General features: G+C 40.4%; 8 protein-coding genes across 9 annotated transcripts; 4 read left to right on the top strand and 4 right to left on the bottom strand.

Moving 5' to 3' along the window:
• Nucleotides 1-2,518: 2,518 nt before the first annotated feature.
• On the bottom strand, nt 2,519-3,973 carry LOC145699591 (uncharacterized). Its single transcript, XM_081776868.1, has 3 exons — nt 3,728-3,973; nt 3,142-3,542; nt 2,519-2,727 (listed from the first exon to the last, which is right to left on the bottom strand). The coding sequence occupies exons 2-3, from the start codon at nt 3,344-3,346 to the stop codon at nt 2,561-2,563; spliced, it is 372 nt and encodes a 123-aa protein (XP_081632994.1). The 5' UTR covers nt 3,347-3,542; nt 3,728-3,973; the 3' UTR covers nt 2,519-2,560.
• Nucleotides 3,974-4,140: 167 nt separating this feature from the next.
• LOC145700552 (uncharacterized) lies at nt 4,141-5,965 on the bottom strand. The gene is made up of 3 exons (XM_081777842.1): nt 5,614-5,965; nt 4,267-4,494; nt 4,141-4,155 (listed from the first exon to the last, which is right to left on the bottom strand). Exons 1-3 carry the CDS (start codon nt 5,905-5,907, stop codon nt 4,141-4,143), a joined length of 537 nt encoding a protein of 178 aa, XP_081633968.1. The 5' UTR covers nt 5,908-5,965.
• Nucleotides 5,966-8,378: 2,413 nt separating this feature from the next.
• On the top strand, nt 8,379-10,186 carry LOC145697578 (heparan-sulfate 6-O-sulfotransferase 1-B-like). Its single transcript, XM_081774800.1, has 8 exons — nt 8,379-8,513; nt 8,554-8,655; nt 8,950-9,014; nt 9,053-9,124; nt 9,166-9,232; nt 9,308-9,486; nt 9,662-9,925; nt 10,077-10,186. Exons 1-8 carry the CDS (start codon nt 8,447-8,449, stop codon nt 10,170-10,172), a joined length of 912 nt encoding a protein of 303 aa, XP_081630926.1. The 5' UTR covers nt 8,379-8,446; the 3' UTR covers nt 10,173-10,186.
• A 143-nt stretch (nt 10,187-10,329) lies between these two features.
• LOC145699585 (uncharacterized) lies at nt 10,330-11,460 on the top strand. Its single transcript, XM_081776862.1, has 5 exons — nt 10,330-10,415; nt 10,458-10,650; nt 10,708-11,169; nt 11,214-11,285; nt 11,327-11,460. The coding sequence occupies exons 1-3, from the start codon at nt 10,381-10,383 to the stop codon at nt 10,912-10,914; spliced, it is 435 nt and encodes a 144-aa protein (XP_081632988.1). The 5' UTR covers nt 10,330-10,380; the 3' UTR covers nt 10,915-11,169; nt 11,214-11,285; nt 11,327-11,460.
• A 234-nt stretch (nt 11,461-11,694) lies between these two features.
• LOC145699588 (uncharacterized) lies at nt 11,695-12,345 on the top strand. The gene is made up of 3 exons (XM_081776864.1): nt 11,695-11,763; nt 11,810-11,911; nt 11,960-12,345. Exons 1-3 carry the CDS (start codon nt 11,758-11,760, stop codon nt 12,275-12,277), a joined length of 426 nt encoding a protein of 141 aa, XP_081632990.1. The 5' UTR covers nt 11,695-11,757; the 3' UTR covers nt 12,278-12,345.
• Nucleotides 12,346-13,132: 787 nt separating this feature from the next.
• Nucleotides 13,133-13,750, top strand: LOC145699586 (uncharacterized). Its single transcript, XM_081776863.1, has 3 exons — nt 13,133-13,170; nt 13,217-13,318; nt 13,366-13,750. The coding sequence occupies exons 1-3, from the start codon at nt 13,165-13,167 to the stop codon at nt 13,681-13,683; spliced, it is 426 nt and encodes a 141-aa protein (XP_081632989.1). The 5' UTR covers nt 13,133-13,164; the 3' UTR covers nt 13,684-13,750.
• Nucleotides 13,751-13,775: 25 nt separating this feature from the next.
• On the bottom strand, nt 13,776-14,319 carry LOC145699584 (uncharacterized). Its single transcript, XM_081776861.1, has 2 exons — nt 14,176-14,319; nt 13,776-14,135 (listed from the first exon to the last, which is right to left on the bottom strand). The coding sequence occupies exons 1-2, from the start codon at nt 14,272-14,274 to the stop codon at nt 13,788-13,790; spliced, it is 447 nt and encodes a 148-aa protein (XP_081632987.1). The 5' UTR covers nt 14,275-14,319; the 3' UTR covers nt 13,776-13,787.
• Nucleotides 14,320-14,605: 286 nt separating this feature from the next.
• LOC145699553 (tubulin alpha chain) lies at nt 14,606-17,061 on the bottom strand. 2 transcript variants are annotated; one of them, XM_081776821.1, is made up of 4 exons: nt 16,951-17,061; nt 16,143-16,368; nt 15,273-15,937; nt 14,606-15,227 (listed from the first exon to the last, which is right to left on the bottom strand). In XM_081776821.1, the coding sequence occupies exons 1-4, from the start codon at nt 16,951-16,953 to the stop codon at nt 14,775-14,777; spliced, it is 1,347 nt and encodes a 448-aa protein (XP_081632947.1). In that variant the 5' UTR covers nt 16,954-17,061; the 3' UTR covers nt 14,606-14,774. The 2 variants fall into 2 exon arrangements, with proteins under 2 accessions (XP_081632947.1, XP_081632945.1); XM_081776819.1 differs by lacking the exon at nt 16,951-17,061 and adding an exon at nt 16,524-16,547.
• Nucleotides 17,062-17,157: the final 96 nt, after the last annotated feature.

The following is a 17,157-nucleotide window of genomic DNA, read 5'->3' as shown; positions in this document are numbered from 1 at the left end:
ATGCTCAACACACTCCGGCTTTGCGCAAATTCCGAATCTGGAATGACCGAATGCGCAGTGAAAATGAGCAAGAATCTTGAACGAAACTACAGCCAGCATTACAACTGTATTATTGCTAATGGCATTGCTGACGCAGAAGGGCGACACACAGCACAGCCAAGAGCAGGTTCTCTTCGGGCAGTTTGCGGGCCGAAATCAACGAAGACGATTGACTTTTCGTCTTTTGCTGTCAAGGTTAGGTTGAAGAATGACAATTCTTTAACCAACCTTATTTTAGTGCGAATCTTGCGAGTCCCGCTGCGCCAATGAGGAGGAATTTGCGACCTGTGTCAAGGACTGCATGATTATTGCGCACAACTCTTATGACGGGTTTGTTATTTGAAAATATGCATATTTTCAATATGATATTGAAGATTCAACATCATGGTTGCTGCAAAACTACACGGAAAGGGAGAGAGTGGATTTTACATGCACAAAACAGGTGTCTACTACGAGACGAGAAACAAAACCGAATGCATTGCCTTCCGACATTATATCGAGGAAGAAGGAAGTGGAGTTGGTTTATAAAAAGAGAAAACTTTATTCTGAAATTCCTGCAATTTTTGTTTCTCCTGATCAATAATAAACAAAATTTAACCAAATTAAGTTTTGAAACGCAAAAATGACTTGATAATAAAAAAATAATAAAAAAGAAAGGGGGAGAAAGTCTGTGGCAGGTCTAGCAACTGAATCGCAGTCAATAAATAATAAATTGCAACGAGTTGAAGCTAGACCATTTCTCATCGATATCGATTTTGTTCTCGTCTTTGATCAGTTCGCAGATTCTAGCGCAGTGCTTCGCCATGCCAGACGCAGAATATAGAGAAGGGAGAAGAAATGTTCGGCAAACGGAGATTATTCAAAATCATCTCATTTCTATCTTCATCCTTCTCTGCCTCAGGTAAGAATCAAGTCCAGAGTGAGAGAGTAGAAGGACTTCATCTCAAAAAAGGGGGCGATCTGACCAATCAGAAAGGTTTATGGGGACTTTCGAATAGTCAATGAATTCAGACCCCTGATTGGTCAAAGTTTCCCTTTCTTTGCATTCCGCTGCTTTCCTTCTGATTGGTCGAAAAATGTGATACCCTTAATCTTCCCCTAGTTAAGTTCCATGATTCACTGAAATTTCTAGCGTCGTTGGAATAATGCTCTTCAACTACGATTTCTTCTTCGGCTGGCTTTTCTTCTAGCGCTCAATCAAGAACCCAATAAACTTCTCAAAATTCTCAATAGACTTATTCGATTTCCAGCGCTCATCCCAACTACCACGTGTTCTCGCCCTCACGTTAGAACTAAAGTGCACTTATAAAATTCATGAGATGACAAATTGCCATCCCGTTTGCAAAAAACACTAAACATAAGTGACGATGTTTTTATTTACAGCAAGGCAGGATTAAATTTAAATAATATTTACAAATTCTACTCTGGGCCGGAAGTATTTTTCGCTTGGCAAAAGTGAAACAGTCTTGTTCTTTTCGTGAAAAAGGGGATGAAAAAGAGGAAGGAGCAAAATGAAAGAAGATTTGGACTTTCTTTAGGTCTTGATTTTTCGGAAACGGCCGTTTCGGAAACTGACTTGGCGGATTTCTTCCAAATCTTCCAGCTCGGGTTTGAGGTGGCGGGCGATGTTTTCAAGCGACTAGAAATAATAGGATAACGAATCTTTCTATAGAAGAGTCGACGCGCTTTGATTTTGTTGCGGAGTCTCGCCGAATGTCGCTAAAAGTCGGCGAATGTCGCTAAATGTCGCCGAATGTAGCCAATTGTTGCCAGTTTTATCGGCACTAGGCGATGTTTGCCAACATTTGGCGACATTCGGAGACATTTGGCGACATTTTGCGACCTTCGGAGACATTTTGCGACATTCGAAGACATTTGCCGACATTTACGAGTTAAGGCTTCATAACAAGTTTCGTCCGACAATTTAACCTCATTACAATCGAAAAATCACAGTCAATCAGTTCTCATAAATCCCCTGTCAGTGATTCATCTCGATTTCCCCCGAGTTAACGCTACTCCCGAATTACAAATGTAAAATGTCATGCTGCTCGAAAGCTTCCTTTCTTATGAACTCTCAAGATTTTAAAAAATTACCTGAGGCCTGGAACGGGCGAATTCGGGCATGAAGCAGCGATGACGAGTGATGCGGTTTTTCCAGAAAAAGACTTCGGGATAATCGGGAGTGTTGAGATTTTCGACTGTGACGATTACTGATCGACGATCGAGACGATCTGTTGACCAGTACTGTTGTTAATGGTTGATGATTTTGTCACTTTTAATTTGAATGAAAAAAAGGTTTTTCTCAAGAAAATCGATATTTATTGGCGGAGAAAAATCAGAAAAAATGATAAATCAGCCTTCTGAAAATTTTTGCCATCAATAAATATTATTGGAGAAAATTTTAGAACCATTTACGATTTTCATTGGTCAAAAATCAAATGTATGATCTTTGGCATATCAGATTTTCGATGGAAGAGCGTCTTATCTGTTGACATTGTTGTAGGTTTTTTTTCGAGAAATATCAACCCTTTTCCTTTGTATGAAAGAGAACATCCCTGTTCTCATTGTAGAATCCCCAGAACTTCAAGTTCCACGTCTGAATATTGTGTTGCCTATTCCCTCTTGCGAACCGCATCATAATCGAAGCACCATCAGCGTCATGCGCATCCGTCCCGAGAAAAAAAGCCGCTAGAAATTTGAATTGACAATTGGTCAAATAAAGCAATAATGACAATTAGCATAAACCGCCTCTAAAAAAGAAAGCAAGATTGTGTAAATAGAAATCTATGTCAAAGGCGAGCGCTAAATGCTGTTAAATGAAATACGAATTATGGTGGTATAACATGGCCTCTAAAAATAACTTCAAAACACGGACTCAAGTTCACTAATTTTGGACTCGACGGTACTTTTTGCAATTTATTCAAAAATAAAGTAGTCCAACTCTTGCGTCAACGAGCTCTCTAAAAGCCTGGATTTTAATATTCACGAAGTTTTTCGGAAAAAAAGATCAAGAATTTTCAAAAACTTTTTAGAAAAAAAAACATCACGAACATGATTTTCATTAGCATATTGACCTAATAGTTTTTTTCTTTAATTTAAAACCTGTGAATCCATAGTTGAAAGCATAAGTTCCCTGGTCCCGTTTTCTCCACGCATCGACGATTTGAAAGCCGCTACCGCCGAAACAAGACGGCGCCGGACATCCGGCCTTGGTCTCGAACGGTTCAACTCGATCGTTGTCGTTTTTCGTTTCGCAGCGGATTCCAGGAGCTGGCTTGGCAGCATGCCGCTCGCAAACGTAGCCCATCGAAGCGATCGTATGCTTGGAGCCGTAGCGGGAAGCGCGGCAGTTGCCATCGCTTTTTAACTGTTCATAAATGACTCTAAAAGGGGCGGCTTTTGTCCTTCCTGGTAAAAAAAATCGAACATTTCCTGAATTGACCGACTCTCATTCGGACACAAGCAGCTTTTTCTTCAGTCAAATTTGGTTCGCCCGTCGCCCACTGAATTTTCATAAAAATTCAAAATTCCAATTAAAATTTAGACTTATCAAAATTCATGAAAAAGTAATGCAGGTGTGGTAATCCTTAAATCTACTCGAACGTGTTCGATATCCCTGCTGGATCAGAGCGAATTCTACCTCCTATTTTCTTCATTTTGGATTATCGCACTTCAGATTTCTTTTTACCTTATCGTTGATGACCACTGGTCGGTCGCCAAAGACATCTTCAAAGTCGTCAGAAGACTTCGAAACTTCTCTTTGTACCCCAACCAAACACCAGTCGTATCGCAGTTCATGAGATTCATGATTTTTTCGTACTCGGCTTCTGTTTCGATCACGGCCAGGTCCCAGCCGATTCCTTTTTCTTGGCACATCTGCTGGGCGGAATACCAATTGAAGCCGTCGTTCAGATTTGTTGGTAGGTAGATTTCATAGTCTTAAAGAGGTTTGAGATCTTCTTTTTATATTTACACTTTTATGACGGAACTTTTTACCCATGCGGTTTTTGGAGTTTATAGATTTAGTCAATAAAGAGTGAAATAAGAAAGTTGATTTTAGTCACTCGAAGAATACAATTATGGTGTTTTGTTTTTGGAAAATTAGAAATGAAAGTACTATATTTTGTTATTTATTTTCATGAATTTATTTTTTCAGTTATCAAATTTTGTAATTGATTAAAAAAATTGTTGAAAAACAAGTATCATATGATGGTGAATAAAATTAACCTTTCCTGGATCTGTAGGAGGCGTATTTTTGGCGTCACAAGGAAAAGGCATGCAGTCTCTTCTGAAACCGCTTCCGCCAGTGTCTCGATGTCTAGAGCCAAAGCCAACGTAACCGTCGATACAATAGCACTCGTAGTCGTAATCGTACAAAGCGTCAAGTGTTTTGCACTCGGCGAAGGCACCGCACTTGTGTCGCCCAAGCCCGCAGAAGTCAGATGTACAGCTCATCTATATTAAGAAATTATCAAGTGTCTGACGTGAAGAACACGTTTTTTCATCAGGAGATGTTTTATGGCAAGAATTTGAGATTTTTTTCAGATGAGTCGTTTGTCCTTAAAAATTTTTATTTGCTCGATTTGAAATTTCAAAACAGGGTAACTTTGTTTGATTCGGATCGAAGTTCTATTTACGAAAAAAATTTCTTTTTCCGAATTCTTAGGAGCATGTGAAAAAATGTCTCAAGGAAGTTCAGTAAGCGAAAGTTATTGCTTTTATACTGATGACGCGAGCAACGGATTTTTTCGTAAAGGTCCATCAAATGAAGAAATAGAAAAGATCTTCGAGGGGAAAATAAAGGACCATGCTTACAAATCGAGCTTGCTTTCTGACAACCTAATGAATGCCGAAGCGAAGATAAAACAAATCAGAGAAGAGAATGAAGATCTCCATAAACGAGTTGGTTGGCTTGAACACCGAGTCGAAAATATGGAATTGAACCACAGAGAAATGCAAAGAATAATTGAAATGACGCATAGAGAGATGAGCAAGAAAACTGCAGAATACGAAGCGCTCAGAGTAAAATACGAAAAGGAAAACTTCGAATTTTATAAAGAAATGGCTGAAAAACTTGTGGCTTCTGCTGAAAGAAGGAAAAAATATTGCTCGTTCGTTTTTTAAATTACTGAAATCGCCTGAAGTTGTCACTGTTGTCTTGTCATTTTTCCTTGTCTTTTTATCTCGAAATTTCGGTGAAATCAACAATCAAGGATTTGACTCAAAAATCCTTAATGAAATTCGTGAGAGTCAAAAAACAATTAATGATCTTCAAAAAATCATCGAGAGGAAAGATCATTTGATTGATAGAATAATAGCTCATATAGATATTCTAAAAATCACCGTCTTTGATAATTCAAATTCGGACTATTTTTATAGAAAAATCATTAATAATGGACGTCCGTTAAAACTCAGTATGAAGAAAAAATCTGTAGGTATCGCCGATACCGTATCGGGAACCAACAAAAAAATCCCGACAAAATATCTCATTTTCCTTAAGAAAATTTTAATGGCCCAACTGGCTCAAAACTGCCAAAAATAACCAAAAAATTAAAATGATTATGTGTAACTCACTGTTCCGTCTCCAATGTAACCATCTTTGCACTGACAAACTGCTTCGTATTCGTTCTCATTATCTTCTTTCGGCAGAGCATTGCAATTTGCATTATTGTGGCAAGCATGACCGATGCATGGATTGACCACACAATCCCCAGCAGCGTTAGGGATGTAGCCAAGATCGCAAACTGTCCTTGCAGTCGGTCGACGACATCGTCCCCTCTCGCAGACTCGATTTCTGTGGCATTTCTTCCAATCGCATACCGATTCTGCAGCTATTTTTCCGACAAAAAGAACCGGCAATATCCACATTTCTCTTTCTCTCGATGAATTTATACAAAATATTTATAAAAAACAATAAACTAAAGTATTGATAGTTTATCTCAAAACTATAATTATGAAAATCGATAAGAAGGAGCGATAAGAAAAAAACCGTGGAATGCGCGGCGCAGCGCTCCCGCAAGTTGGCGCTACGGCAATTTTGCGCATAATGTGCGCGTAATGTTTTTTTCCCACGTGGAAGCAGTGATACAAAAACAGGCTTTAAATCGGAAGCTACTGTAACAATCCATTTTTATTTCTAAAATGATGAAAACAGAGGAATGCTGCTAGTTTTAAGCGGTCTAGGAAGTTCCTAGACTAGGAACAATTTTCAAGGTCACCTTAAATTAGTCGAACTAGAATGCTATAATTGTCACAGCACACCGCTAGATTCTAATTCTAGACCGGTTCGATTCACGGTCAAAAGCAGCCTAAAATAGCATAGAATTTCAAAATAGCAACAAAAAAAGTCGGGATAAAAAAGGATGAGCCGGAAACTTAGGCCAAGAAAAAAGCTTGCAGTAATAGGAGCCGGGGGACTTTATTCCTCACGTTTGACAACGTTCAGAAAAGAAGTGGATTGAGGAAAATGGATATGATTAAGAACTTTTTAAGTCAAGTTTTAAAGGCGATTCGAGCACTTTTCTAAGCTCATTTTGAAGGATTTAGAAAAAGATTTGATAGAATTAAACTCAAAAGAGAAAATCAAAATATCGAGATAAATTATTTTTCTGAGCAGAGCGAGCTCAAAATTCAGCTAAATAATTTTCGCCAAGGTAAAAAGATTTTTTATTTTCTTCGCGTTGAAACCGAAAACCTCGTGTTGATCCGTGTGGGATGATCCGCCTTGGAAGCCGCTTGGTGATTTTGAGCTTGATGGTTGAAAAATTGATGCCTCCCCGTGGAGAATTCCGATCGGAACATTGAAATTGTTTGATTTTAGAAAATTGCTCAAATAATCAATCGCATACTCTTTTTGTTTAGAACTTGAACAAAACGCTTGTGGCATGTTTCAGAAATTTTATTTGGTAAGAATGATGGATCTAAAATATGATCTTCAACGAAAATCCATCTTAGCTTCGGTTGAACTTTGGTGACCAGAGTCAATCCTAATTGAAAATCAATTTAAGATTTGGAAAAAAAAGTTCACGCTTCTTCTTGAACAATTTTTTTCTCGTCTTGTTGTCCAACTGAGGACGAAATAAATCGTAATTAACGTGCTCGATAAAAATTTTTCAACTCGAGTTAATTTTGCTTTTATCGGATTCAGCGTGTTCGAAAACCTAGGAAAAAATAGTACTTTTTGACTTCGGGTGTGAAATAGCGATAAGCGCGGCACTTCAAAAGTGAAAAGTATGTCACTTTTGGAAATAGATTTCTAGCGATGCGTCAATGATATAAAAATTCTAATCAAACAGACTTTTAGATAATTGTCTAATCTAGTTGGGACTTTTTTGAAATCTTTAAAAAGTTAATGTTTACCCTACTTTTCGAACGCTCAAAGATGAACCGTCTGAAAATCGAGTGGTAATCAACGTCCGCCTGGTCCCAAGCGGGACTCCCCAGCGTGAGTTCAGCGGACGAAAAATGAGAGCGGGCGCGCTGGGTGATCATAATCGCTCGAAAAGTAGGGTAAACATTAACTTTTTGAAGATTTTAAAAAAGTGCCAACAAGAATAGACAATTATCTAAACGTCTGTACGATTAGAATTTTTATATCATTGACGCATCGCTAGAAATCTATTTCCAAAAGTGACATACTTTTCACTTTTGAAGTGCCGCGCTTATCGCTATTTCACACCAGAAGTCAAAAAGTACTATTTTTTCTAGGTTTTCGAACACGCTGAATCCGATAAAAGCAAAATTAACTCTATTTGAAAAATTTTTATCCAGCACGTTAATTACGATTTATTTCGTCCTGAGGATGTCAAGACACGTGTCTAGCGCCTAAAGACCGTAACTCAACGTCTAGGAAACTACAATGAAATTACCGATAAAAGTAGGGGGTGCCCTTGACCAAAGCCCGAATAAGCGACACCGTGTGAGTGTATTCCACTTTTTCATGCAGGGCGGAGGACCCCGTCTGCTGGAAGATTTCTTCTGTGTGAGAAGAAAACGAAAATTAATTCATAGTCGAAGGCGTTTGTTTGCGAGACTTAAAATTGACAGGCTTGCGATACTGTGCGAAAAAACTGTAGAACGATATCTCATTCAAATTGTTCTCACGAAAAAATGAGACTGAGAATCCCCCGGCCGCGTCAAATCATCATCTTCTTTGGCATCTACCTTTCCACGTAAGAAAATAAACCCCGGCTCGCAAGTATTTTTTGAAATCTTTCGAAATCCGAAAGTTTTGAAGAGAATGAACAGTATTTATTTGCACAAGCTCGGGCCAGCCCCAGCTCGCCAACATCCCTCCTCGTTAATCAAATAAAATAAAATCATCAAAATTCAATTTTGAAAAAGAAAAATTGACAAGAGAAAAAAGAAAGAGAAAGAAAGAAAGAGGAGTCTAAAAATCCCTTGAAGAATGATGATTTTTGGTTTCTTCTTCGTTTTGGTGTCGGCCAAGGCATGTTCTTACAGGCGCGTAAAAGGTGCAGTATTTCTAGGGTTACAGTGAAAAAAATTGATTAGTCAAAAATACAAGCAAAAATGCTGAGAACAACCAAAAGTTTGATATCAACAACGAAAACCACGTGCTCGTCATTCTTCATGTCCAGAAAACTGGAGGGACGGGTTGTCCCCTTTTTTCGAATTATCTTTCTTCAAAAGAGAGAACCCTTTGAAAGGAACGACATTCAACAGAAAATTGATAAGCGACTTGGAAGGAAATCACTGTAGTTTGCCCCCAGAATCGATGCAGAAAAGGTCAAATTGGCACCATAGCTCCTGCAAGCATCCTGGAAAGAATTCGACTTGGCTCTTTAGGAAAAGCTTTCCCAAAGGAAATAAGAAAGTTACACCCTTAATAACCAGGGCCAAATTTGCTTGCATTCTCTTGCATTTACAAGTAAACAAATTGAGATTGAGCTTTATACAGTAGATACACTGTCGGATGGCCTTGTGGAGTGCACCCTGATTGGACCGCTTTGAAGGTTCAATTCAAGGTGTTTTCCCTAAAAACCGATTTAAGGACTGCGCAAGAAGAAAGCTACGATCTTTAGATGGCCCCTCGTATGAAGGAAGAAAGCTGTTTCATGTAACTGTAAGTACATTTTTGCCGGTCGCGACTGAAAGTGTTTCTAGACGCTGAGAGACCCAATAGATCGATTTTTATCTGAGTGGCGTCATGTTCAGCGTGGGGCCACTTGGAGTAGAAAGGGTTCATTCAAACGAGAGCGCTCTTCCTTGATTTCATCACCGAAAATCCGCCTTGAACTAGTTTTAGTAATTAAAAAATGTATGATCCCTAAACAAAGACAACATCTTCTCTGCGACTCCAGGAGAAACACGATTCCCCAGTGCTATCAGACTGAAAAGTGGCTGGGAGTAGAACTCGAAGATTTTATGGCTTGTGAGACGAACATGGCGTTTAATCGGCAGACGAGGATGATTGCTGATCTCGAGGTAAATTTTCTTCTAGAAAAAATAAAGCAGAAATCAAAAGTGATTTCTTTTACTTTTTCTTATCTTTTATTTACTTTTCAAGGATAATTTTGTTGATAACTAAACATTCTTAATACGAAGTAGAAATGAATTGATGTCCATAGCAGTTCAATAAATGTTTTAATGATCTTTAAAGTCGATCGGATGCTACGAAGGCTTCAAAAACTACGACATGCGAGTTCCAGACCAAAATCTCGGCCGGCACTTACTCGAGTCTGCAAAAAGAAACCTTGAAAATATCGACTTCTTCAGCATGCTTGAATATCAAAAAGAATCGCAGCAACTCTTCGAAGCAACTTTCAGGCTGAAGTTTTCGGAAGACTGGGAGTACCACAAGACAAAGACGGAGAGATTCAAAGATGATGTCGAGATACCCGATGATATTATTGAAAGAATAAAGGTAATGGGCCGATTGATTCTATGTCTAAGAAAATCGGGTATTAAGGTTTCATGAGTGCGGCTTTCATGTATGAATATTCCTTCGACTTTTAGCCCAATCATAAAATTCTTATACAAAATCATAAATGCTATCATTATGGTCTCTTTTCTAGAGCGACAATGCCTTGGACGTCGAGTTCTACGATTTCGCGAAACAACTCTTCTTCAAAAGAATATCAGAAAAACGAATTCCACTGCCACAAGAATAAAAAAAACTGAATCATCAACTTCAACATCAATTTGGGAATTTTTTTATGACTCCTTTCAGGAATGCTCTCTGGAGGTGTTATTCATTAACTGCTCCAGTGGAGTATGAAGATCATTAGCTTCTGATTCGGATTTTGAGTCTCAGAGGCGATTTTTTATTTTAAGCGAGAGGCAGAATTATTGTTTTTGAAAAGAAGAGAGAAAGAGATAATGATTGTGAATACAGGGGTTTTCATCCCCCTAGCGTAAGTTATAAGCATTCTAGAGCGCGAAAAAGCCATTATTAGGATCGCAACGATCATGACATGCTTTGGAGCTTTCGGGTTCTTTTGGTACTCTGGGGAGAATTTGACGAAGAAGGAAGATTTCAGCCAAGAGCTTTTGAACGTCCTCAATTCGAAAAATTTAACGACCGATTATGACATCAACATAAAATTCTCCGCTGGAATGTTGAAGAAACAAACGCTGATTTTCATTCAGGCACAGTTTTGATAAAAGAAAATCGAGGGAGAAATTATTCGTCGAAAAACTGAATAGACTCGACCAAATCCGACCGAGATCGACCGAGTTGATGCGCGAGTTGATTACGATATTGGAGTTGGAGTTCCTCTTGGACTGCTTATTATTTCCCTGGTCGTTGACATTGTCGCCGCAGTCTACTGTTTCGCTCAATGTGGTTTCAAGAAGGCAATTCATAACTTAAAAATCTCTTGTTTATTCAATCTAGGTGTTTTATTGGGCTAAAATGAGCTCAATCATCACTGTCCAAGTCTACCTGCATCTCTGCGCTCTGGAATGGCTATTCAAGAAAATAATTTGCCGATCATTAAATCTGAGAAAGCCAGGATAAGTTGACATTCGCCGCGTATATCCAGCAAACCCTGCGACTGGCTGAGTATCCATTTGGCGCAGAAAATTTGGGTTTTGGATTTTGGGCGATCATGATTTCTTTTTTGCTGCGATGCTTGATTTGGTTCATGGTTTCTTGTTGCCCAGCAGGTTCGAAAATCATAATTCAGATACAGAAGACAATAAAAATTAAGGTTGTCGACCATGCTTGACGATTAATGGAGATAAGTTGGAGGAACTTCAAGCTGAAGCAATTTTGAACCTAGGTAAAGACAGAATTTCTACCTCTGAGTTGAATTTCTTCTAGTCAAAGGAGCAGACGACGATGCAACGACTATCAATGATGATGTCAACAGTCTCTAGAGAACTATAAAATCAAGTTCAAAATTTCTCTCTTTCTAACATGTCATGGAAAATACAGAAAACAGAAACCGTAATAAAGTTTCGTCTTTTTTATTATAAGGTTCAGGCCTTTACCTCAACGGGTTCTTCGAAGTGATTTTTTGCTCGTCGGCCCTAGCGGTATGATTTCTTAAGAAAATAAGCGGGCATAATTTCTGCCGTCTGAAGATTGTTGTGATTCGCACAAAATCCATTTTGTTACGCGCGTCAGCGATATATCGAATAACCTCTTCGTAAAACAATATCGCCACCTAGCTGTCGCAACAGGTCATGTTCCGCATAAAAACCGGAGAATCTCGTGAAAATTTATCAGAATATCTAAAAATAATCGAGAAAATGAAGGTAAGTTTCAAAGAGATACGATGATGAAGATAACTCTTTATTTAAGCTCTTTTCTTTGATCGTCGCATCTGCCTACTCTTACGAGTATACTACTGAAAAACCCTTCGACCCAAATGACCGACTTGACGTCATCCAATACCACTTCGATGTAAGTAGCAAAAAATATGGTCGAAATCTCGATAAAACTAATTTCAAGAGACTCGCCGCATCTCTCCCAGACGCTAACTGGGCTGACCGATACGTCGCCCGATTCAACAAAGCTGCCGGCAAAGCCCGAGACTCCGGCATCGGCGAAAGCTGCTACGAAGAAAATGGTTTCCCTAAGGAAGATACCGCCGATGACGTCCAGGTCTTCGACGAAACCGACTTCTGCAAGCTCAACGGGCAGGTCAACGCCGCCCTCAACAGCTGGGCGCGAAACTACGCGTGCGACGGACGAGGCAAGGTCTACCGACAGGTCATTCGATCCGCTCGAAAGGCCAAAAAATTCTACAGCGACAAGATGGGCTGCTAATTTCGATAAAAGAACTTTCTGGTCACTAATTTATTTTCTTTCTGAGAATAAATTACGAAACGAGAACACTTACGATATTATTTTTTGTTTCATAAATGAATTGTATCATACTTTGTCTTATTCCGGATCGTTTCCTGCTGCCGACTCTGACAAATTGCACTTTGGGTCCAGACCAATAATCAAGTAGCAACAACTTGAAAAGTTGCTATTAGCACATGGGGCCAACTCACAAGGCCTTACTCGTTTGTTTATGCTTTTCATAAGTTCGCAAGAGGTTATCCTTTGCATAAGTTCCAAAATTTTACCAAGAAAGGTACCGTATCTGTCCGCGAAAAAAATATTGTTCCTCGCATCATTCAAAAATTTCGAGTCTAAATTAAGGGTATAGTAATCGCTCAGGCCTACTTTGAGCTTGAATTCCTCTGCACTTGTAAATTGTGAGAATGTCCTTAAGGGCTAGAATTGAAGATCTATCCTAGGTCTTACTTTTGAGAAGAGCTTTTTAAAAAAATCCTTCATTTTTACCACGTGACGACCTTTGACCTAAACAACCTCCTTAATTGCCCTGAGGTTAAAATAGAATAATTCTAAAAATATGTTTTCTATTCGGAAAAAAAACTTTCAAACTGAAAAGATGACCCTCTTCATTGATGATTTTACTTATTTTCGCACTATTATTTCTTGAGAAAATATGCAAGGATAATTTCTGCAGTCTGAAGATTGTTGTTATTCGTACGAAATCCGTTTTGTTACGCGCGTCGGCGATATAACGAATAACCTCTTGGTAAAACAACATCGCCACCTAGCTGTCGCAACAGGTCATATTGCGCATAAAAACGGGAGAAATACGTTAAAACTCATCAGAATATCTGAGAATAATCGAGAAAATGAAGGTATGTTTCAAAAAGATAAAATGATGAAGATAACTCTTTATTTTAGCTCTTTTCTTTGATCGTCGCATCTGCCTACTCCTACGAGTATACTACTGCTGAACCTTTCGACCCAAATGACCGACTTGACGTCATCCAGTACCACTTCGATGTAAGTAGCAAAAAATATGGTCGAATCTCGATAAAACCAACTTTCAGAGACTCGCCGCATCTCTCCCAGACGCTAACTGGGCTGATCGATACGTCGCCCGATTCAACAAAGCTGCCGGCAAAGCCCGAGACTCCGGCAACGGCGAAAGCTGCTACGAAGAAAATGGTTTCGGTGGAGAGGACAGCGCCGATGACGTCCAGGTCTTCGATGAAAACGACTTCTGCAAGCTCAACGGCCAGGTAAACGCCGCCCTCAACAGCTGGGCACGCAACTACGCTTGCGATGGACGAGGCAAGGTCTACCGACAGGTCATCCGATCTGCCCGAAAGATCCGAAACTTCTACAACGACAAGATGAACTGCTAATTTCGATGGAAGAACTTTCTGATCATCATTTTATTTTCTTTCTGAAAATAAATTTTATAAAAAAAGACATTTAAATGACGCGAAAATTTTGCTCTCTGTTTATTTCAACCGAAAAATTGCGAGTACCAGGAAGAAATATAGTCGATAGTTTCTTGACCTTTGGTCTTGATCTTCGCTACTCCTTCTGAAACAACTCCATTTGTGAAGATGATTCCTTGCTCCATTCCATTTTTGATGGCTCCGTTTGTTCCGATAATTGTATTTTTTGCATCTTCGACAGTTTGAGAGCCGACTTCGGAGATTGCTTTACTTCCTTCAGCAAGCTTGTCCTTTGAATACTGAACTCCGGTAGAAAACGTTTCACCAACTGTTTTAACAGCTCTTTCACCAGTCTCTACTGCAGCATCGATTCCTTTAGCTCCTTTTTTCACGAGCCAATCGACATTTTTGCCCTTCGAAATCTTATTTTTTCCTTTTAAGAAATAGACTTACGAAAACCGCCATATTCTTACACCACCAACCACCACAATCCTCTCTTCTCAACCGCGGCTCTGCGGAGATCAAAAGAAAAAGTGCATAAAAAATCTTCATTTTGTAAAATGCAGTTCTAGCCAGGTTTTTCGCCTCTGATTTGAAACTGTTTCTTCCTCCAGGGCGAATTTTCTTGGAATGGATTTGAATTAAGTAAAGCATGAATAGGCACGGGGTCTTTTTGTTGAGAGGCTTTTTGAGGATTCAAGTGCCCCGCTGATTTAGAGATATTAAAAAACTTAAGTTACATTCGAGTTGGTCAACCTTTTTTCTTTTTTAATGCAGTCAAATTAATTCACACTGGTCGCCAAAATCTATATCCAAAAATAATTATTCAGTATTGTGGTTTTGGAAAGATCATAAAGTTACTGCTACAATATAAATTCTAGAATGATTTTTAGCGGATGATTTTATTGAACAAAAACTTGATGAAGTAGCCAGTTGAAAACAAACATGTAAGCACATCATAAGTATCTGTCAAATATCAGAGGGGGAAAAAGGACATGTTTGAGAGAAAAACAATTGTACTAGCAAGCAGTTCTAGCAGTGCCACTCAGAGCTTAGTATTCTTCCTCGTCTTCTTCGCCATCGATGGAGTCAAGTCCGACCTCTTCGTAGTCCTTCTCAAGAGCGGCCATGTCTTCTCGGGCCTCGGCGAACTCGCCTTCTTCCATACCTTCTCCAACGTACCAGTGGACGAAAGCTCGCTTGGCGTACATGAGATCGAACTTGTGGTCCAATCGAGCCCAGGCCTCGGCGATGGCGGTCGTATTGGACAACATGCAGACTGCGCGGTTGACAGGGGCCTGGTCGGAGCCGGGGACGGCGGTTGGCTTCTGGTAGTTGATGCCGACCTTGAAACCGGTTGGGCACCAGTCGACGAATTGAATTGATCGCTTGGTCTTGATTTGCGCGATGGCAGCGTTGACGTCTTTGGGGACGACATCACCTCGGTAGAGGAGGCAGCAGGCCATGTACTTGCCGTGTCGGGGATCGCACTTGACCATTTGGTTCTAGAAATGAGAGGTAAATCCAGGAAAGAAAAGGACAAGCTTTACCTGTGGCTCGAAGCAAGCATTGGTGATTTCGGCAACAGACAACTGTTCGTGTCCAGCTCGGTCAGCAGAAATGATCGGGGCGTAAGTAGCCAAGGGGAAGTGAATTCTTGGGTAAGGAACCAAGTTGGTCTGGAACTCGTTGAGATCGACGTTGAGAGCACCGTCGAATCGGAGCGAAGCAGTGATGGAGGAGACAATCTGGCCGATCATTCGGTTGAGATTCGAGTAGCTGGGTCGCTGGACGCCAAGGTTGTTGCGGCAGATGTCGTAGATGGCTTCGTTGTCGACCATGAAGGCGCAGTCGGAGTGCTCGAGAGTGGTGTGGGTGGTGAGGATGGAGTTGTAGGGCTCGACGACGGCGGTGGAGACCTGAGGAGCGGGGTAGACTGCGAATTCGAGCTTTGCTTTCTTTCCGTAGTCGACAGAAAGTCGCTCCATCAAGAGAGAAGTGAAACCAGAGCCAGTTCCGCCGCCGAAGGAGTGGAAGACGAGGAAACCTTGGAGACCAGTGCAGTTGTCGGAGAGCTTTCGGATGCGATCAAGGACATTGTCGATGATTTCCTTGCCGACGGTGTAGTGGCCACGGGCGTAGTTGTTGGCGGCATCTTCTTTGCCGGTAATGAGCTGTTCAGGGTGGTAGAGCCTGGCGTACTCGGAGGATCGAACTGAAAAGAGTTATTCAAAATTGGAAAGTTTTTGAACAATTCGTGGATTTGTTTTAACTTTGACGCTCGTAAAAATCCAGTTTTTAACGAGCATTTCAACGACTTTTAGCGCGAATTTCTAATTTCAAAGAAGAAAAAACTTCAAAAAACGCAAAATATTTTGAAACTTAGTCATTTCCGCTCCAGTTGGTATTTCAAAACTTACCGGCATCGATGACAGATGGTTCCAAATCGACCATGACGGCTCGTGGGACGTGCTTTCCAGCGCCGGTCGAGTGGAAGAAAGTCGAGAAGGAGTCATCTTTTTGCGAGACGGAGTCGTCGGACATGGTTCCGTCGGGCTTGATGCCGTGCTCCAGGCAGTAGAGCTCCCAGCAGGCGTTACCCATCTGGACACCAGCCTGGCCGACATGGATTGAAATGACTTCTCGCTAAGAAAATAATGTTAGAATCATTATGAATCCAATAAAACCTCTTTCTGAAAATAAGATGAAGTCAACAAGAAGCTTATGATTTTACTTTCCCAAAAGCCGCACGCGGCTTTTTTTTTAATTTGTGTTTGAGCTATTCAAAATCTTCCTTATACCTTCGGCATAGTTTCAAAATCAATTTATTATTGAGAATCTTTCACAAATCAAATCACGCCGGCTGAGAGGAAAAAAGATAAGGCCCGGCTTCTGCTCAATATCTAACGTCATTAAAAGAGCTCGCACCACGGGGAAGAGCGCGACTCATGGATTTTCTTCTGCTGCCTGAGTGAGTAACCGGCGGCGTGTGCGTGAGAAAAATCAATAAGTTTCCGTTTCATTGACATGCGAAATGTGCGAACTTGAGAACATATGCTCAAGGAATGAGGCCTGAAGAATCGAATTCTCAAGGAGCCCTGTATGGTTTTTATGGAAAAAATGGTCAAAATCGTCTGGAAAGGGATCTTATATAAGAAAATTTTATGATGATGAAAAGTGATTTTTTCTATTTGAAAGATGAAAACGAAGTTCTGTCTCTGTACTCACCATATTGCAGGTAAAAAAGGTTGAAAAGTTAAACAGGAATGATTCGAGAAAAAGATATGTGACCTGTAAGGGGCAACTTTTTCGAATGAATGAGCTTTGGAGAGAGAGAGGATGTCGAGAGAGGGAGAGTAGCGCTCTGGGTCGGAGCGCCACGTGACCGGGCCCGAGCCCGCCCTGGCGCGCGCTTCAGTTCACTGATGCGACTCC

This window comes from Oikopleura dioica, chromosome 2 (assembly GCF_907165135.1).
Source record: "Oikopleura dioica chromosome 2, OKI2018_I68_1.0, whole genome shotgun sequence".
Classification (NCBI taxonomy): Eukaryota; Metazoa; Chordata; class Appendicularia; order Copelata; family Oikopleuridae; genus Oikopleura; species Oikopleura dioica.
The sequence above is the reverse complement of the archived record's forward strand: the minus strand, read 5'-3'. Positions and strand labels throughout refer to the sequence as shown.